A 21,896-nucleotide genomic window follows, 5' to 3' on the forward strand; every position below is an offset into this window, starting at 1 on the left:
CGTTTCCGCGCATGCGAATTTTTTGAATCTTGTATAATGTTGACAACAATGAATGTTGTTTTTTATTAACTCTACTGCACGCTGAACACATAAAATTATCTTTATTAAATTTGAGTATTTCATTTGAATGTTCACTGTGTAAACAAATTCTGAGAAAACACTTATCGAATTTTGTCACACAAAGGATTGTCACCGTAAGATGAATTTAGCAACCGTGCATGACAATGATATTGAAAGATTTAGATAAATAAAAATCGCTTTCTCACTCTTCAAAGCAACGGCATATTATTATTATTATTATAAGCAATGTTTTATTTTTTACGAGTAATTAAACTCGTATTACAGGTACACAGAAAATCTTTGAAAATTATTGATTATATAACAAGATTCATTATAACTCTTTAATTAAACGGCTAATTGCAAAATTTATATATTTATACATAGTATATAAAATTTATCTTCCATACATTCTCATAATTCTTCGGAAGCTTAGTATTAATATGACAAATTAAAATGCATGGAATTATTATCATACACATTTATTAACTACAAGGAACCCAGACAGCACAAAACATCCTCAGGATCATCCTGAATATGTCCAGGACGGTTCAGGACATTTGTAGGATGTTTTAAGATATTATTATAAATATATTTATAAAAATTTAATATGCATACATAATTATTTTTAGTTGTGTCGGCTATTTAATATAATTTAGAAATCTTAAGTATTATAATAAGTATTAATGTCCTATAAATGTCCACTGGATAACCCCTGGATGTCCGTAGGATATATCTGCCTTGTCTATTATATTGGATGTCTTTTGGATTTCCAGAGGATATATACATGTGCAATTAATTGTTAACGTTAATTTCGTTTAATATTAATAATTGAATTTGATGCGCACATTTTCATATATCCAAAATTATTATTTATTTAATATTTCATGAGAAATGTTACTGTTCGCAACATTCCAAAAACTTCACAAACAATAGTATTCAACCGCTAGTTCGTTTGTTTACCGCTATGCGACATGCGAACTCGTATTTGAGATTTGGTCATGAGAATTATATAAAGCTTGCAAAGAGCAACTGACAGGAAATTACAAATGTAATTATTTTCTATCAGTTCAATTTCTGATGCAATCCCAACATAGGGAATTCAGATATTGGATTGTTTAGACAATATTACACAACTCAAACCCAGGAGCCAAACCTAAAATATTTATGTACAGCTCGAAAGCCTCAAATATTAAAGAACAGTGAACTATTTTTAATATTAGATTTTTAATATTGGCAGTAAATAACAAAACATAATTTTAATTTATATTTAAATTTTAAAATTTGCTCCTTGAAACATACGAAAAATATCCCTAACATACCCTATAAAAATCCTTAAGATGTTCCACAGGATCTCCCTGGATTCTCCAGAGGTTAATATACGGCTATCATTTACTCTTCCTCAGGACATCCAGAGGAGATCTGAGGATTACAATGGGATATCCTGAGGATATCCTACATATATGTCCTGGATGCCCTTTGGACGTCCTAAGGACATCCTTGTGCTGTCTGGGAAACCAACAATACTTATTAATCATAATGTACAATGGATAAAAAAATTGTTTACTTACTGATATAATATTTTAATAACTGAAAGTTATTCCAATGTAGAATTATTGAAAGCTAAATATGAAATATTGTTTATAAGTTTTAATAAGTTCCACGTTTACCTTTTATGCGAATTAATGATGCTATGAAAAAGATTTAACATATTTTACACACACTCAAACATTTCATGTATATATACATAGAATTACAAGAAAAATTGTCAAAATTATTTTTTTATTTTAATAAAACAACGATAGTTTGCTATAAAAAATATTGCAGCATAATTATATTGGTATATATATAGTTATTGGGAAATATTAATAAAATTGTTATGAATAATTCTATAATATTTAGTTATAATAATTATGATGATTTTAACAATTATAATTATTGGAAAATACAATTTTTTTATTGTTTTTAATGTAAAATAACAAATTTGAAGCAATATATGCGTGTGTGTGTGTGTGTGTGTGTGTGTGTGTGTGTGTGTGTGTGTGTGTGTGTGTGTGTGTGTGTGTGTGTGTGTGTGTGTGTGTGTGTGTAAAATATACAGATATATAATGATGTACATAAAAAAAACCCATATTTCTCCGTATTTTTTAATTTTCTTCATCAGCGCCGAAACCTAAGAAATCATGTATGCACCAAACCATCTTGTTGGGTAAAATTCTGAAATCAAAATATTTTTATTATAGAGAATATATACAAACAGAAATAATATAATCGTAGTATAATAGCATTTACATTTATTAGTGATTTATGAATCGCTTTGCACAACTTATTAACATATGTAGTGATTATTTGAAAATATATAATATTATGCGTATTTAATGATAGAATTTTTATTTGCGCGATTTACCTCTTTAAATATAATATCGGCAGCCAACCTGAAGGTATACTTCTTTCTTTGAAATTTTGTCTTTGCGCATCGATTATTAGTGAAGCTGCTTTCTGCGGTGAAATTCCTCCTGTTATACTCGGAAATCTATTATTGACAAATAAAATAAAATTATCTATCACCAATAATTATAAAAATATCTTATTACTTTAATGTATAATATTTTTGATGTGTGTGAATAATGTAAGATCTATTATACAATAAAAGACACGTTTTTTATACGCTAATTTATAAAATGTATGAATAAAATTATAACTTTATAAATTTACACACTATCGCTACTACGAAATATTAATTACAATTCGTCAATTTTATATCAGTATGTAAACATACCTCATTTTTGGCTTTTTGACAATTCCAGTAAGTACTAGAGCCGGATAAACGGTAGTGAATTTAATCAAAGATTTACCTTTGCTATATGTACGTAATTCATCGTTAACAGCTTCCATAAGTACTGTAACACATGAAGACAATATTATAAAACATGATTTGCAATTATATCTTTTTTATACTTTGAATATAATGTTTGTCGATTTACATTAAATATTAATAATCATATGCTTTACACACGTAAGATTATAATAAGATTAAATTACCTTTGATCGCGGATTTTGTGGGGCAATAAACCGTACCATGCGTAACGCCCTGATATGCTACTATTGATGAGACCGCCACAACGTGACCGCGATTCTTTTCGATCATATTTGGTAGAAACGCTTGCAACATCTAAAAGTGATTCTGTTTTATTTGAGAATAATTTGTGGAGGCTTATTACGAACATATATGTGCGTGTGTATGTATATGTGTAGTCTCTTAAATTTATTTCAATTTCAAATATAAACTAATTTTCAAGGTGTATCTTTTTTTTTTATAAATAATGCAAATTACATTGCCAATTATTTTATATACATATATCTCATAGCTGCTATGCATGTTTATTTCAAATATGTTACTTACCCAATAATGCGATATTAAATTGATATTTATAACTCGTGTAATTTCATCGGCGCTTTGATTTATGAGTCTTTTAGCAATCCCTATACCGGCATTGTTGACTAAAATAGTAACGTCGCCGACTTCTTTTCTTACTTTTTCAACTACTTTAAAGACTTCTTTTCTATCTGCTACGTTGCATCTATAAAAATACCGATCAAGTTTTTAATCAGCGTTGACAATAATTAGATATGTGTGATTAATTGTACGCGCATAAACTATTCGAATCGCTTTTTATTCTATGAGATCGAGCAACATTGATTTACTTATATGCGTATATATTGTTTTTTCCCATCATTTTAATCTCGTTCATCGTTCGGTTGTTGGTTTCTTCATTGATATCCCAACATACCACTGTCGCTCCTAACGTTGCATAACCAATCGCTAATTCCTTCCCGATACCGTGGCCCGCACCTGTTATCTGTCGTAATATATGTATTAAATACCAAGCCGCATTGCGTGAATTATATATTATTATAAATTTTATAGTTTACAAATTTTTACCCAATTTATATAAAAAGTAAATAATTAATAATTTGTTTATCAAACAATGGTTAGATTTTAAAATAAACAAAAGAAAGATACAACAAATCTTGTTTTATTTTTAATTCTTTTTTGTTTGGGTGAGAAAAAATTTGATGATAAACTGGCTCTATACTCTGTCCAGCGAGAGAATAACCTCGGATCAGACGAAAATTTGTTCGTTTCGCGCAGGTCTCCTTCCACAGAACGCCCAGAGAGCTCCCACCACATCATCATATTGCTCGTGCAACTTGCCAGTGCTAGCAACAAAGTTCCTCCCGACTGTGTAATTTAAATATATTACAACTCTTGCTCTTGTAGTTGCGTGTCATATTATTCCTTATTTTAATTTCATATAGCGTGTAAGATTTCGATTTTATATCACATTGAAATTAATCGAGATTATTTCATCCATTTAATTTTCTAAACTGACATGATAATCCCGAACCCGAGGAAGCCGTATCTACGTATACGGTACTAAGTACCTCGCCATGTTCTCCCCATTTTGCCTGCCTATGCGCGGACCGAGATTATTCTCTCGCTGGACGGAGTATAAATGGTTTTAAAAGAATATCTGAAACCCGTGCAACATAAGAAAACGTTTGTAACTTGTTATTTATGGATTAATTCAGTGCTCGGAATTAGATCCCGATGTGAAGTTAGCACCTCAAATTCAAAAATCGAAAGTTTTATCAAGAGTTCTATTTGCACTTTAAATAGTTCTATAGTTTCTTATAGATTTTAAATATAGTTTCGGCGAAAAACCTAAAAAGATTGCATTTTGAAAATATGAGGTGCCAACTTCCCGTGGCACCACAAAATGCGAAAAATGTCATTTAAATCATCGTATCTTATAGTTCTCTCAAAGAGTTCTCCAGTTCCTGATAAGTTCTAACAAAAGTTCTGGCCTCTAAATATTTTTAAACAATTTTTTAATCTCAGAGCTGACACCTCATCTTCCGTTAAAAGCGGCCAGAACTTTTACATTTTTGATTTTACAGCTTCGAACCTTAAAAATAATCGATAGAACTCGTAGAGGTGCAAATAGAACTCTCAATAGAACTCGAAAAAAATTTTATCCTCTCGAGACTTAGAAATTTTTTACGAATTAGCACCTTATTTCCTATAGAATTATGAGATGCTGATTATTTTCGTGGCTTTTTTGACAGTTTCCGACAGTTCTCGCATAGTCCCAATTTTGATAGGTTTTAGCAATAGTTCCGGTCTTTAAATATTTTTAAACAATTTTTGAATCTTAGAGCTGGCACTTTATCTTCCGCTAAAACTCGGAATTCTAATGACAGTCTTGTTTGGACCCCGAAGAATTCTATTAATTATTATTAACATCCGAAGCTGTAAAACCAAAGATAAAAAAGTTCTGGCCACTTTTAGTTATTGCTTTTAGAAAATTTCTAAAATTTTTTTTGGTGTTTCAGAGTTCTGTTGACAGTTCTATTTGCACCCCAAAGAATTCAATCGATTATTATTAATATCCGAAGCTGTAAAACCAAAGATGAGAAAGTTCTGGCCACTTTTAGCGGAAGATGTGGAAGCTCTAAGATTCAAAAATTGTTTAAAATATTTAAAGATTGGAAGAATTGCTAAAACCTATCAAAAACTGTAGAACTCTTCGAGAATTAGATAAGATAATACATCTTTTCTATATCTATACATATATTATGAATTCCGTACGCACCAAAACAATTTCATCAGCTACGCTCTTTCTTGTTGTAGGAATAAATATCGTGAATATGCTCTCGCAAATGAAATATAAAACTTTCAAAATAAGAAATAGTATTTCTGCCAGAAGGAGCATGCTATCATATATTTTCATCATAATTATCTGAAAAAATAATAAAATTATTTCGAGAACTTGCTACGAATTTTCGCTTGATGTTTTTTCTGGCTGGTTTGGTAGCTACACATATCGTTTCCCGAGGCAGTTAGTACAACTTTATCAGAAGGCTTGTCAAGATATGATTGATGTTATTGGAAATAACTCAGCGTTTATTCTTGTTTGGCAATATTTTAATAATTATAGTTCCGTGATAATTAATCGCACGACAGCAGAAAAGCGAGTTGTATTAGGCTTCGATTCGGCGATTAAAATTCACAAGGCTGCAAGACCGATTCTCAATACAATTCTTAATCTGAATAGACCGGTGGACTTGTAACAAGTGAAAATGAAGTCGAGAGCGAACGGCGTGATTATCATCAGGATAATTGAGAATTTTTATACGATTCGAAAAAGAGATCGTGTCAGATTTTGATTTTTCGCAGATGTCGATCACGCGACGTATCGAAATGAGATACACGAGTGAGGGTCGATACATATTACGCTAATTGCTCGTTCGCAGAGATTCGCGTTCCAATATACGTCTGCCTAGCTAGCCCCCCATGTTACAGAAATTTAATAAAAAAATTATATAATTATGCGCTAATTATGCGCTCATCAAATTCATAAAAAAAAATTTTGCGCTCTTTCAGCAAAAAAGAAATCTTTTTTGTGGGAGGGGGGGCTCTGAGTGGACAGCCAGCGAGCCCCCTCCCCACCTATTAATAACAAATAATTTCGAAAAACAAATACGCAAGATTTATGCGCTAATTATGCGCTATTATATCCAGATGATTTTGATTTTTCCGCTGCAAACCTTAAGGGACTTCTTTCTTAAAGCAAAGGGCGAGATTATCATATAACTCGTTTAAAATCACAAAAGTGGGTAAATTAACTATACACGATAAGTCTTCGATCTATGCACTATCCTGTCGAGATGATTTTAATTTTTGCATTGCAAATAAAATAATTTGATTTTTGATTAACAAGGGGAGGGCCAAGTCGTGCACACACGGATTTTGCTCAACTTTAAATATGTTTTAGTACTAACCCCCCACTAATTCATGGACAAGTGGCACGACGCAATACTCAAGCATTCGCGAGAAATTTGCATTAAAAATTTGTCGTGCGCTTTCTATACCGAATTAGCGAAAGAAGTTAGCAGATAGCAGCGTAGAGGATAAGGCGGCGGCTTAGAACGCTGCCTGTTGCACGTTCGAGTCCTGACTTTACCAATTTTTTTTTTTATTTTTACAAAATATTGCAACAAGTGAACGCATATGGAGTAAAAAAATTATTATTTAATAATTATTGTATTAAATTTAATGCTAATACTTTAAATATAATATTTTATACTCGCATACTTTAACGCCTGTAACGATACGAATAATATCGGTTCGCAATACAATTAAAGACTCCATAATCTTTTTTTTTTAAATTCTGCCTAAATTCTTTCTAAAAATGACCGGTCAGTGCTTTTGTACTACTATGGAAGTTTTTCTGTTGCCGAAAACTCGATTATGAGGCAGTTGTATCTGTTACCTGCGGAAACCGTTATTTTCTATCTGGTAGAGGGGAGTAGAGACACAGGTATTTAATGTAAATGATGTCTGCTTCTCTCTAACAAATTTGAAAAAACCATGCACTTGTAAAGATGTAAGCTTTACAAAAATTTGTACACCCAAAGAGGATTCCGAAGAGAATTCCGATATATAAAAATAAAACTATTTAAAAATGATTATGGAGTCTTTAATTGTATTGCGAACCGATATTATTCGTATGGTTACAGGCGTTAAAGTATGCGAGTATAAAATATTATATTTAAAGTATTAACATTAAATTTAATAATTATTAAATAATAATTTTTTTACTCCATATGCGTTCACTTGTTGCAATATTTTGTAAAAATTAAAAAAAAAATTGGTAAAGTCAGGACTCGAATGTGCAACGGGTAGCGTTCTAAGCCGTCGCTTATCCTCTGCGCCACGCTGCTATCTGCTAACCTCTTCCGCTAATTCGGTATAGAAAGCGCATGACAAATTTTTAATGCAAATTTCTTACGAATGCTTAAGTATTACGTCGTGCCACTTGTCCATAAATTAGTGGGGGGTTAGTACTAAAACATATTTAAAGTTGAGCGAAAACCGTGTGTGCACGAATTGGCGCTCCCCTTGTTAGACTTATGCGCGCGTGTGTGGGAAAATAGAGGCAGGAATATAACACACTGTTTTATATAATTACACCTTTTATATCAGCTTATTCTTTACATGACTTTGCGTGCACAACGTAACGAAAAGACTAGTGCAACCGCGAGAGAAAAAGGAAACTAAACGTTTTAGTCAATACAGTCAAACGATAGATAGCGCAAGGATGCCGTTTTTACATCATTTTCAATAGCGTGCATACATAAAACAAAAGAAAATATTTAGATGTGTTTCTTGTTTTTATTATATATACTTTATATATATATATATATATATATATATATATATATATATATATATATATATATACATATACTGAATATATTGTATATTATACTTCCGCGATTTTAAACGAGTTATATATGTAATACATTCTTCTCCGACTTTTGGTATTATTTTCTACAACTTGATTTTATCAGTCTGATACTGGGCATGTTTAATTACATACATTTTTCCATTTCACACCAAAAGTTCGTTAAATGAAGTGATTCTTACGACTATTTAATAATTATATAAAAATAAAGGAATATATAAACGTCATCTTTACTGTTTATATTTATATTTATATTTATATTTGTTTATATTTATTACTGTTTATTTTCATAGCTCTTGAGAAAATAGTTTTTTTTTAATTCTTTATAATTTTTCAAATTTTTATTTTTTGTAAATACGATAAGATTAATTTTATTTACCTGATTTTAATCGCCGTCCAAAACTCTCGTGATATACGAATTTTCTTCCAATCTGATGATTGAATGCCACTCGAAAAATAGGCAATACACTGTTTCCAAAATATTTATATGTGTATCTTGCAGAGATAGTTGGTGCCAAAATTTAGCTAACATAAGATTCGCAGTTGCAAACGAAGCAAGAGACCTTCAATAGCGAAAAGCAAAGACTAAGTTATCGGAGATGACTTTGATAGTGATCTGCAACAGATTGCGCGTGTTCGCTGCTTTTATCATCTTATTATGCGGTTTTCAAGCGACGCTAAGTATATAAAAAAAACGATTCGGTCAACGGTTTGCCTATGTTGCCTATGTACAGGGGCCGCGACGCTACCAAGTAGCTTATCCGGAGTTTTACGTCTAATAAACTTTCGATTAAAATTCTTCAGGAACCAAGCCGTTAATCAAAAATCTAACGGCACTTTTCTTATACAATGTGGATGCAAGCTTTCGATTGCGACCAGTTTGAATAAGATTAGTGCAGTCAATCCTGAGGAATGATAATCGTACCAGAAATGTGACATTTTTCGTTCTTCTTCATTATTATAATAATAAGGTAAGTTTCAGACTCTCACGTACGTATGCTCGCACGCACACACGCAAAACGATTTCGTCCCTCAAGGCGCGTTTGCAGCGCTCATGTACGATTATTCGCTTGAGTGTGCAAATACGCCTTGAGAGACAATGTGTATGTGCGTGCATACGTATACTATATATGATACGTTTCAAGCAGCATCGCGACGTCAAGATATAATAACGTTATAAATAAGGTTAATGTTCGCGATGTCAAGATATAATAACATTATAAGGTTAATGTTATATTTGAATCTGCTGCAGAAAATATATTTGGTCCTATCGAGTAAGTAGATTGAAATTTTGTATACAGGGTGGTCCTCGTAACGGTCGCCACGATTTTTAAGGCACTTACAATAATCTGACATAAAAAAGTTTCAAACAAAAGTTGTGTGGCTTCAAGGGGGCCATAAGATGGTGACAATGATTTGATCTTGGAAAATTATTTGAAGGTCATGTGAAGGTCAACTTTAAAATCTTAAATAGAAACTCCCATTTTTTATTTAGTATTCTTGTAGCTGACATCGAGAGCTTTCCAAAACACTATAACAAAGTATTTTTTTATTAAGTACTTTTTGAGTTATTTTATATTTTAATCTGACATATTTTGATATAAAAAATTAAATATCTCGTAAAATATTTAGTTTTTGATAATCTTATCGTAATACTTCTATGTACAGAATAATACGACAAATCAATTAGTATAAAAAAAAATTGTTTTTAAAAAAATTATTTACAATGTATTTTTTTAAACAATTATTTGTTTCTTTTTGCCACTAATTAATTTGTCTTATTATTCTGTACATAGAAGTATTACGGTAAAATTATCGAAAACTGAATATTTTACGAAATATTTTATTTTTTATATCAAAATATGTCAGATTAAAATATAAAATAACTCAAAAAGTACTTAATAAAAAAATACTTTGTTATAGTGTTTTAGAAAGTTCTCGATGTCAGCTACTTTTGTTTCTGTCGTTTAATTGTTAAAAATTTCAGTTAAAAATAATAAAATATAATATAAAATACATTTAATAAAATTATAATAATTAGATCAAGATAACTTGCAGCATTTGAGAAAAGTTATATGTAAGAATAACGCGTTCACTCTCATTTTGATATTATTAAATATTGTTTAGATTTTGCAATAAAATATTATAAAATTTTTATTTTATACGAATACTGCCGATTATCTAAGAGATTCACTTGATGCGATAATTAGTTGAAACACCACTCACTATATGTTTAAAATGAAATTGCAAATATTTTTAAGCCTAAGTAGATACATGTGTCAGTAAAACAAATCTTTGCGAACTGATCATGAAAATCTGAGGCCTGTATTTATAGCCAATCTGTACTGTACTTTGTCCACCTAAAGATATAAACGTATTAAAAATAAGAGCGTCATATCTTTAAAGGAAAACTAGTTAAACAGGAAACACTCACGGAAAAGAAATTAGATAAAAACTGCGTATGGTAATTAGATTTCAGTCATAATAAATGGGCAACAAACATCTTAGCGCTGTGACACCTATTTATTAGGTCCAACCGCAAACCGTTTTGCTGCAGTTTAGAGTTTTATTTTGGAAATCATGATTAGCTATTGTAGCGAAAATTTTTTTTTCGTGCTTGAGCCATTTTCTGTACCAAAATTGGTAAGATCGATTACGTTTCAAAAATCGGTATAATCATTTTTGTGGTTGTTGATTTCGAAACCGGAGTCGTAATTTTGATATCGCGCACCTCTAAAACCATACGTCCAAAAAGAATCTAATTTTATTTAGGATACAAAATTTTATTCAGATCCATCGAAATTTATCGGAGTTATTCAATGTGCGCATATATCCGTCTGTTACGTATCAATTTTAAGTAATGCGCGTTTTCTTATATAAAGTATAGATCGCGCATTCCAGAATACTCGTGGCCGAGTGGCAAGCGATGATTTGTATAAATTGGACGTCGTCATTAGGAGAGCCGATATATACAGAGTGTCCCAGTCCATCCGTACACCCCTTCTAAAATGAAAATAAATAAATGGCTTTTATCAAAAATCGCAAACATTTTTTAAGTAAATCGAGTATGCTCTATCGAATGGTGACCTTGAACTTGACCTTGAACTTGACCTTGAGGTCAATTCAAGGTCAACTTTGATTTTTCAAATGAAAACCCCTTTTTTTATCGCATGTTCTTGTAGCTTATCTCACAGCTTTTTTGCATTAGTTTATTTGTCTCATTATTCTGTACATAAAAGTATTACGGTAAGATTATCGAAAACTAAATATTTTATGAGATATTTAATTTTTTATATCAAAATATGTCAGATTATAAAATATAAAATAACTCAAAAAGTACTTAATGACTCTTTTTAAGAAATCTTTTTACAAACAAAAATCTTTTTGTGAAACACAAAATTCCTAAATCTGACTAAATTGTAATATCTACAGATAATTAAATTTCTTTTATTACCTTTAAATCATTTGGATGACGGATAGCCACACTATACATGAAAAAAATCCGGAATTAAAAAATGGGATAATACTTATTTGATAGATTACACATCAATTTCCATTGTTCCTCTGAAAAATATATTATAAATATCCATACAAAAGTTTTAGTGGGATTAATTTTATTGTTATTTCATCACATCTTTACTCAAATACGTTGAAAATAGACAAATAATAATTGTGATAATGATTTGCAAATGGATATTGCCAAGAGAAAAGTCTTAGCTTTGTAAGATATGTAATTTGCATACATTTAATAGGTATACTACGTTCTAGATCATAAGTTTTTATGAATTTAATTTTTACTTGTATGTATGCATGAATAACGAGTCATCTATCAATTAATGTAAATAGATTAGAAATTTTATATTGGCCTGCTGAAATATATGCCTGTGATGCATTTCCAGCAATCGAATGGCCCGGTGGTCCTGGTAAAAGATTAACCAGTCGTCCGTTTCTTCCATAATGTACGTAATAATAATATACCAATAAAATAAACATTGATGCCAGCAATATAGTGATAAACATCGTTTCTTAATGTTCTGGACCGTTTTATTGATCTGGATCTTCTTCAGCTTACTATTATGTTACTGATACTAGAGTACATGTTACAAAAATCAAGAGACGCGATAGTGTCTTGCGCTAAGTCATGCGAAGCAAAGATCACGCACAGCAATAGCGAGACATACCGCGTATTTATACGCGAGTCGAAATCAAGAATATCTAAGATTATCAGTTCTCAATAACCCCTGAACGGATCGAGTTTTTACTAGTTCTTATTAGTTCTTATATATATATAATCAATAGCTTGAGTTTGATTTATATAAAGAAAATATGTTTATTTTTGCTCTACATGTTTTATAATGCAGAGATATTACGAAGCGAAATCGAAATGTAAAAATTTTCATTTAAGAAACGTCCCACTTTCCGTCAAAAAAATGTACTTTGTCAATAAAATCAAGAATGTCGAATGAAATGACAAAACGAGCCAAGCACGATATTAAGAGCGCATAAATGTTTATAATAAAAGAATTACATTTAAATTTAAACTTACGAAAGGCGGATGTTTCGGGCCTCTTTTTGGCCATCTTCTGCGTACATAAATTAATAAAATTAAAATATAAGCATATAAGTGATTCTTAGGCGGTTAAGAAGCTAGTAGATAACGCAGGTTTTTCACATTATCAAAGTAAAGGCAAAAAAATATTTTCAAGGATATCCATGTCGTTACGAGGAAGAAATTCTCGATACTGTGGTCATAAATTGAATTCAAAAACATGGCGGTACATTAATTATGTCCGTAAATTAAGCGGAATGGATTATGTCAAAATGACGAGAGAGAAAGTCTTCGGAAATTACATTTGTAAAACTTACAGATAAACGAAGTAACAGGTCGACAATAAATAATCGGGATGTAAATTCGCAGAGAACTAAACTCACTGATTATCAACGTAACAATGAGCATAAATTATCGTTAGACGAAAAGATAAAATAATAAAAGCAAACGTTACCGCTACAGACAAACAACGGTGCAATTAAATTTAAAAAGGTTATCGATAATTTCCCGAACTACTCGATCCCGAAAAGTGATTTTAACACACGCATTAAACAATTAACTGTTAATACCAAAAAATTTTTTAAACATGATGATAATGTAATTGCCTCTAGCGCATACAAGGCGAACATTACAGTTGCTCTCGATAAAGATAAATACTTTAATAAGATCGAAGAATTGTTGAAGGATAATTACACTTATAATATCGTCAAAGAAGATTCTATAAAAAGACTTACATAACATCTATGGGACTTGCTAATGAGTTGGTGATACGAAACGATTGGGTATACATTTAATAAAATTATAACAATCAAACCAAACTAACAACTTGCGGTATTTGAGAAAACTTATATGAAAATAATTACGTGTTCAAAATGTTTATTAAAATTTTTATTTTATACAAATACTGTCGACTATTTAAGAAACTCAATTTATGCGACGAATAGTTGAAACACTACTCAAATGTTTAAAATGGAATTGCAAATATCTTCAATTAGATGATGCCAGTAAAACAAATTTTTGCTAACTGATAATACAAATCGAAGACGCCTATACGTATAGCTGCGGATCATGGATTAATTTCGAAAGTCACAATCACTTCTGAAGAGCGGCTTTCAAAATTAATTTATGATTTTCTCTGCACTGAGAAAAAAAAGTTGTTAATTTGACTAAATTCGTCCAACTAATTATTTCTTTGTATTTCTTTAATTGAAATATTTAACTATTTAAATCAAATATACCTCATGTTAGATTTAATTATTTAATATGTCGTATTTGACTTAAAATATTAAAATATTTCAATTAAAGAAATAGTAATTAATTGGACGAATTTAGTCAAGTTAACAATTTTTTTTTCTCGGTGTGAAGAAATTATACATATCTATAAGTTTATACATCCTATCATTCGCATTATGCAATATCTGACTGTCAATATTATGTCATTGATTATTTTTATGAAATGTGCAATAAAAAGAAACGAGATATAGGATATTATAAAGATCAATGTGTTTATTCTTCTTTAAATATATAAATTTTAATTTTTATATTAATTTTTAACTGCATGTTTATTTTTATTTTTACTTGCGTAGAATTTTATGAAAATTATATGTATTTCCCCATCAGTGATTTCCTTTTGCAAGCGCAAATAATTTGTAATAAATGTCAGTTAATTGGTTCACATCTGTTTCAAACTGATATTAAGAGATACGATAGTGTCTCGCGCTAAGTCACGCGCAATAACAAGGTACTCAGCGTATTTATACGCGAGTCGGCCAATTAAGAGTATCTGAGATTTTCAAATTTGAATAACGGCTGAAGCGATCGAGTCCTTATTAGACTTAACTTATAATCTTATAATTTTAATTAATCTTTAATTAATCTTAATCTTATAATTTTCAAAGCATGCGAAATATATATTATATAAGATAAACAAAAAATATCTATACTTTTATCTATTATCTCTAACATCTATTACTTCTATTTACTTAAAAATACACGGCGAGATCATCTCTCAATATGATATTACTTGCAAATTTCTTTCAAATTTATTACTTTTTACAGTACCAAAAAGAAGTTATGTAAGAGTTTATCGTTAAAAATAATATTCAAGTATAGTTCTGTAACTAATTCTGTATTTTATTTGATTTTCTGTGATGAAAACAAATTGAAAACAAATTGTAATAATAAAGTATGTACGGTTATATATTAATGCCATTATGTTACCTGTGCTGGTGAAAAGACCTGTGCCGAGCCAAGGATAAAACAAATTATACAAATAACTTTTTTCAAAGCGCTTGGTGCTGCTTAGTATCATCTGAAATCATCAAAAACATGTCAAGAGAGAAACATTAATTTATATTATATTACTCGATCTTTTAGATGCGCAAATAATTTATTTATTGTAGCGCAAATTTCTATCTAATCTCGGTCGAATATGTCGACATTTCCTCTATTTATCTTTTTAAGCTTTTAACCTTTTAATCTTTTTGTTTACAAGCAGAAATATTCTTGTGAAATGCAAGATTCCTAAATCTCACTAAATTGTAAGACAATTAAATTTCTTTTTTATTACCTTTAGATCATCTGGATGACGGATAGACACACAATACGTGAAGAAAATCCACAATTTAAAAATAGGGTAATATTTATCAGATAGGCAACGCTTCAATTTCCATTGTTTTTCTGACAAATAAATTATAAGTATCAATACAAAAATTTTGGTGGGATTAATTTTATCGTTATTTTATTACATTTTGACTCAGATATGTTGAAGATAAATAATTAATAATTATGATAATGATTTGCAAATGAATATTGTCGAAAAAAGACGCCTATATATGGCATATAGCAACGGATCATGGATTAATTTCGAAAGTCAGTCACTTTTAAAGAGCGGTTTTCGAAATTAATTTATGATTTTCTCTGAAAAAAGTATATATATCTATAAGTATATACATTCTTTCATTGGCATTATGCAATATCTGACCGTTAATTTTATGTGTCATTGATTATTTCAATAAAATGAAAAGAAACGAGATATAAGATATTACAAAGATCAATGTGTTTATTTATTTTTTAAATATATAAATTTTAATTATTATATTAAATTAATATTATATATTCATATGTCAAAGTCATAGTGATATTTTCCTATATTTTGGAACATTGTTTAATATTATCGTAAATGCATAAAGGTGAAAAAAAAATCAATCGCGTGGAAGAAGACTTAATTTTTATGATTGTGTTATAGCCCGAACAGGCTATACACGAATTATTAAATATATTATTCTAAATACATATTATTTTATATGATTGCCCAATGTGTAACGCGAATACAGATCACGTTACGAGCGTTGACCGAACAAAGCGCTGACAACGCGAGCCACGCGCTAAGCCCGAGCGACCGTGCAATCATTTCATTGCGAAAACGCGGAAATCAGGGCAAGCGGAAGAAGGACATTGCGAAAATGCAACGTAGAAGTCCTACTTAAAAGCGAAATCAAAAGGAATAAAGAAATTGCGAAAGTGCAAGCAAAGAAGTCCTACTTAGAACTTCTTAGCTTGCATCCGGACATTGCCAAAATCAAGCGACATGACACACAGCCTTGTCGCTAAACGACCCCCTCCCGGGAAGCCAAGGGGAGTTAATAAAAAGGCCCACCGCTAACGAACGGCGGGCAGTCTTTACCATTAATATTACGCGGGCAATCTTTATTCCTTTACGCGAGTAATATCTCTAACAACCGCGAGTGTCAAAACGAATATCAATAATTATTATAATATTAAATAGCCACGCAGTCGGCAGAAATATACACGAAGAAGCGAGAGGCGAGTCTCGAGACCGAAACTCGACTCTAGACACGCGCACGTTAAGATAACCGTTATCGTGATACGCGACGTGAGCGAAAGTGCGAGAACATTGTAAATAAACCAAACCACAAATAAATCTGATATTAATCTATTTATTTAATGTGGAAAGTGTCCGAAATAGTTAAATAAAGTTCTCAGGCGGAGCCCGAATTCCCAAATTCCTTCCGGCAAACGATCCCAACTACCGTGCCTCTCCGGAGGCACAACAATTGTTACTAAAGTAGTTTTTTTGTTAAAAGAATTATTATTCTATTATTTACATGCATATTTATATTATAAGAAATAAATAATAAAAGAAAGATATCCGAAATATTATTTCATTGCGAAACTCATGAAACCAATGAAAATAGATCACCAAATGTTAAAAGTAACAATGAAATATTGTAGTTCCCAAAAAAGTATGCAGACAAAAAGAAATTTCAACAAATGAAAACTGTGCTTCGACAAGTTTTTCAATACTTACAGAGAATAATAAAATAAATGATGAAATTGATTTTTCAAATATACCGAGCAAGTCAGATAGTATTAATATTGAAAAAAGCAATGCAGTTCCATTAATCGTTACAGAAAAAGAAGGAGAAGTATTATTGCAATCGAATGACAAAATAGAAATTAATAAGAAGTGTACTTGGGATAAAGAAAACAAGAACACGAAGGTTTTTTTTAGAAGTAAAAAAATTCAATGCAATATAAAGTGCAGTACTGTTGAAGAAAGTTGCCAAACACTGCCTAATACTGTAAATAAAATGTGTTCACCCATTAATGTACCAACGGAGAGTGACAATAGCGGTGCAGTTGTAACCGATTTTTCCAAAACGATTACAACTGGTACTACTAGGAGCGAATATGAATCATGTCATGAAGATTATTTGCAGTATTGTGAAGAACAAGACCTACAAACAAAAAGAAGCGCTTTACATTTAACAAATTATTTTATTAGCACACAGACAAAACAATACATTGGAATTCCAAATGACTGGTTATGGATTGTTGATGAACTGCATAAACGCAACTGTTTATCAACAGAAAATATAAAATTGACTTTGATGAAAATCAAACTGAATGATAATTTTGTAAGATTAGGTAACCAATTTGGAATCAGCACAGCAGGAGCATCAAAAATTTTTCAAAATGGTTTACCAAAATTATGTAATTTCTTAAAAACTCTTATTTATTGTCCTCCTAGAGAAAGTGTTAAAATGGCATTATCTATACCGTTTCGTGCAAATTTTGCTCACGTTTATGCAATAATTGACTGTTTCGAAATTCAAATCGAGAAACCATCAAACGCTCTTCAACAGTCTTTAACGTGGTCAGAATATAAAAAGTGCAATACATTGAAGTATTTAATATGTTGTACATCGGATGGATTTATTAATTTTATTTCTTCTGGGTATGGAGGTCGAGTAAATGATGTTGAGTTGTTTGAACAATGCGGTATAATGGATGTTTTGCCAAAACAATGTGAAATTATGGCAGATCGTGGTTTTAAGCAGATTCAAACATCTTTAAATAAAATTCAGTGCGAACTTATAAGACCTCCTAGTGTAAAAAGTGGAGGTAAATCGTCTAAGACAGAAGTAATGTTAACGAAGCGTATAGCAAGTTTAAGAATTCACGTAGAACGTGTGATAAGAAGACTACGAGAATTTTCACTTTTGGAACCACATTCTACTTTAAACCATAACATCATGCCATACATAGTTGTTCGTATTGTAGCAGCTTTAATAAACCTCCAAGCACCTATTATAAGAACATAATAATTTATAATTATTAATATAAAATTATATTATACGGAAAATAAAAAACTAATTGTTCAAATAACAAACTTTTTATTAATGCATATTTTATCTTAAAATAGAATTCATCAATTTACAATAAATATTTTTTTTCCAGAAACTGATAGCTTGTTCTGTTACAGCTGTAGTATAATCTTTATCATAATCTACCCAAACTGTTGTCACTTTTCTATTATTTTCGAAATCAGGATCAGCAACACAAAATAAAGCCTTTTTTGTATTTGTAGCTAGTATTTGAAGATTTATTTGTGCTTTGCACTTAGAAGCTACTTTTCCTTTCGATGGAAATCGAGAAATAGCTTTGTCTGAATTTGGACACTTCACTTCCACAATAAAATCATTGCCCATAGCATCCGGAGAAGCTCCCAAAATCGGGTAATTTGGCATTAAAAAAAGACCACAATTTTTCAGTTTTTGGCCTACTATTTTCTCAACTTTTTTAAGTACTTCTTTCTCAAGACATCTCCCTCTTTCCATTTCTTTTGTATCATATACTTTGGATGCGCCAGTGATCCGCTGTACAAGACTTCCATCTTCGGTGTTACAATTTGCAGCTTCATGTAATATCGATGCAGTTATTCTACCGTAGCGTAGTTCGAACCATAAATGGCTGTTACTTCGCATTTTAGTTGCATTTTCCGCTTCAAAACATAATTCTTTTGACATTTTGGAAATACAAAATATTAAAAAATGATCTGCAGTTTTCATTCCACATGCTGAAAACTCAACAATCAGTCGATGCATTGACAATGAGTATAATCGGCGTTCCTTTAGTTCAAAATGATGTTGCGATAACTGACTGTCAAGTTGCTTCTCCTTGGCTATTTTCACAATGTCCTGCAGAAATGTTGCGTTGTCAGGAAAATTTTCTATATTCTGTACTTCTTTTTTGTACAATTCCTTAGTTTCAATGTATTTTTTAGTTGCTCCAATAGTTGATTAAACAGCCTTTTTCCAATAACAAGCAACCTCTGTCGGTGCTGGATTTTCTGTTCGTCTGTGGAACCACATTAAAAAGGCTACCGAATGTTTACAACTACCTAAAAATATAAATAATAACATTTACTAATATCTCGCAGTAATTTGCTTAAGTTTATATGCAAATATGAAATCAGTGTTGTCATCACATAAAGCATAAAAAGTCGAAATACTTGTTCAAACACCGTATTTAAATGAGAAGTGTTTATCCATAGGACATTACAGAACATCTTTTATATAATAAGAACATAGTTTTCATTGTTGAAAAATATAACTTTAAACTTTTTTCGAATACTGCATGCAAGTTATAGTAAACATTGATTCTATATTTTGGTTCTGAGAATAATGAAACTATATAGTTTGTATCTCATAGACGATTAATATTTTTTAATAAAGGAATATTAAATATTTTACCTTCATTAGGGGCTTTATGATTTTTTTTATGTTCTGCAAATTTTTCTTTTCCATTTTCATTAAATTTTATTAGAGAGATTTGTATAATTAGAGTTTTAGTTGGTTGAGATTTATGCATAATAGTTTATTTAATAATTATTTGTTTTTTTAGAAGTTCTTATTCATTATATTTATATTCTTATATTCAGCATGGATATATTTATTCTGAAAATAAATTTATAGGAATTTATTTGAAAGATTATATAATTTTATTAATTCATATTAGACCATTAATTTTATTAATTTTTAATTTAAATTTAATATATTAATTTTAATTAATTTATTTAAGTAGTTTATAAATATATAAAATATTAATTTGTGGAATTAAAGAAATTTTTTTTATCTTAAATAATTAATAATTTAATAATTTATTCATTTTTTATATTTAAAATATTTATTTTGTTAGTTTATTTAAGATTTTATTTTTATTTTATGGATTTGGGTATTATGATAGAGTGAATATTATTTAATTTTAATTCAATTAATATAGAATTTTATATAATATTTGATTGATTATCTTGTTTATTTATTGGAGTAGTAATATTGATTTCTTCCATAATTATATTGTATAGAATAATTTATATAACGGAAGAGATTTACATTGATCGATTTATTAAATTGTTAATTTTGTTTATTTTATCAATAGTTATAATAATTATTAGTCCAAATTTGATTAGAATTTTATTTGGATGAGATGGTCTAGGGCTTATTTCATATTGTTTAGCAATTTTTTATCAAAATTATATATCTTATAATTCAGGAATAGTCACAGTATTATGTAATCGAATTGGTGATATTGGCTTATTAATAGCAATTAGTTTAATATATATTTATGGTAGATGGAATATTTATTTTATGAGTAAATCTAATAAATTTATTTTAATGATGATTTTTTTGGCATTGATTACTAAGAGTGCTCAAATTCCTTTTTCAGTTTGATTACCTATGGCTATAGCTGCTCCTACGCCTGTTTCTGCTTTAGTCCATTCTTCAACGTTAGTTACTGCAGGTGTATATTTATTAATTCGGTTTAATAAAATGTTTATAAATAGAATATTTGATAAGATTTTGTCAATTGTGTCAATTTTTACTATATTTATGTCTGGGATAATAGCAAATTTTGAGAATGATTTAAAAAAGATTATTGCTTTATCAACTTTAAGTCAGTTAGGTTTTATAATAATAATTCTAAGTTTGAAGTTAAACTATTTATCATTTTATCATTTGTTAACTCATGCAATTTTTAAATCATTATTGTTTATATGTGCAGGAACTATAATTCATTTGATGAATAATAATCAAGATATTCGATTTTGTGGAAATATAAATGAATATATTCCTTTTACTATATTGAGTTTTTATGTTTCAGTAATATCTTTAACAGGGTTTCCATTTATAGCGGGGTTTTATTCTAAGGATTTGATTATAGAATCTATTTATTAAATAAATATTAATATTTTTTTATTATTGATGGTAGTATTGTCTGTTTCTTTGACTAATTCGTATTCTTGCCGGTTATTTTATTATATTTATTTTAATGAAAATAATAGGATGTATGGATTTTATTATTATAAAGAAAGAAAATTAATAAATTTTTCTATAATTATTTTAATAATTTTAAGATTAATAAAGGGGTCCATATTAAATTGAATATTTTTTTTTGATAGGTTTTTTATATTATTGAAAATTAACATTAAATTAGTTACTATATTTATATTATTGTTAGGAATTTTATTAAGGAATTTAGTATATTTAAAAAATTTAATAGATTTATATTTATATAGATTTTTTTTCAGGTCTATATGATTTTTGAACTATATATTTTATTTTATTTATAAGCCATTTTTTAATTTTGGTAATAATATTTATGGAATAGATAAA

General features: G+C 29.6%; 3 protein-coding genes and 1 pseudogene across 7 annotated transcripts; 2 read left to right on the forward strand and 2 right to left on the reverse strand.

Moving 5' to 3' along the window:
* Positions 1 to 1,215: 1,215 nt before the first annotated feature.
* On the reverse strand, positions 1,216 to 15,216 carry LOC138942087 (short-chain dehydrogenase/reductase family 16C member 6-like). Of its 5 annotated transcripts, none has more exons than XM_070312123.1 (8): positions 15,139 to 15,216; positions 5,715 to 5,861; positions 3,763 to 3,917; positions 3,461 to 3,638; positions 3,100 to 3,229; positions 2,837 to 2,957; positions 2,465 to 2,590; positions 1,221 to 2,274 (listed from the first exon to the last, which is right to left on the reverse strand). In XM_070312123.1, the coding sequence occupies exons 2-8, from the start codon at positions 5,853 to 5,855 to the stop codon at positions 2,205 to 2,207; spliced, it is 921 nt and encodes a 306-aa protein (XP_070168224.1). In that variant the 5' UTR covers positions 5,856 to 5,861; positions 15,139 to 15,216; the 3' UTR covers positions 1,221 to 2,204. The 5 variants fall into 5 exon arrangements, with proteins under 5 accessions (XP_070168225.1, XP_070168226.1, XP_070168224.1 ...); XM_070312121.1 differs by lacking the exon at positions 15,139 to 15,216 and adding an exon at positions 8,749 to 9,461; XM_070312122.1 differs by lacking the exon at positions 15,139 to 15,216 and adding an exon at positions 8,096 to 8,129.
* Positions 15,217 to 17,531: 2,315 nt separating this feature from the next.
* On the forward strand, positions 17,532 to 18,545 carry LOC138942185 (uncharacterized). The gene has a single exon (XM_070312231.1). It carries the CDS (start codon positions 17,532 to 17,534, stop codon positions 18,543 to 18,545), a length of 1,014 nt encoding a protein of 337 aa, XP_070168332.1.
* Positions 18,546 to 18,632: 87 nt separating this feature from the next.
* On the reverse strand, positions 18,633 to 19,250 carry LOC138942186 (uncharacterized). Its single transcript, XM_070312232.1, has one exon. The coding sequence runs from the start codon at positions 19,248 to 19,250 to the stop codon at positions 18,633 to 18,635; it is 618 nt and encodes a 205-aa protein (XP_070168333.1).
* Positions 19,251 to 19,297: 47 nt separating this feature from the next.
* On the forward strand, positions 19,298 to 21,821 carry LOC138942187 (NADH-ubiquinone oxidoreductase chain 5-like; annotated as a pseudogene).
* The last annotated feature ends 75 nt before the right edge of the window (positions 21,822 to 21,896 follow it).

Source organism: Polyergus mexicanus, unplaced genomic scaffold (assembly GCF_030449975.1).
Source record: "Polyergus mexicanus isolate NDT 795.1 unplaced genomic scaffold, iyPolMexi1.0 SCAF_21, whole genome shotgun sequence".
NCBI lineage: Eukaryota > Metazoa > Arthropoda > Insecta > Hymenoptera > Formicidae > Polyergus > Polyergus mexicanus.

Excerpts from the sequence above, each read along its gene's own strand:
- LOC138942087 (XM_070312123.1), bottom strand. The coding sequence starts at position 5,855 with ATGATGAAAATATATGATAGCATGCTCCTTCTGGCAGAAATACTATTT. Across the intron at positions 3,230-3,460 it reads ATTTAATATCGCATTATTGG|ATGTTGCAAGCGTTTCTACC; the intron begins GTAAGTAACATA and ends AATCACTTTTAG. Across the intron at positions 2,275-2,464 it reads CCGATATTATATTTAAAGAG|AATTTTACCCAACAAGATGG; the intron begins GTAAATCGCGCA and ends TTTTGATTTCAG.
- LOC138942185 (XM_070312231.1), top strand. The coding sequence starts at position 17,532 with ATGTGTTCACCCATTAATGTACCAACGGAGAGTGACAATAGCGGTGCA.
- LOC138942186 (XM_070312232.1), bottom strand. The coding sequence starts at position 19,250 with ATGTCAAAAGAATTATGTTTTGAAGCGGAAAATGCAACTAAAATGCGA.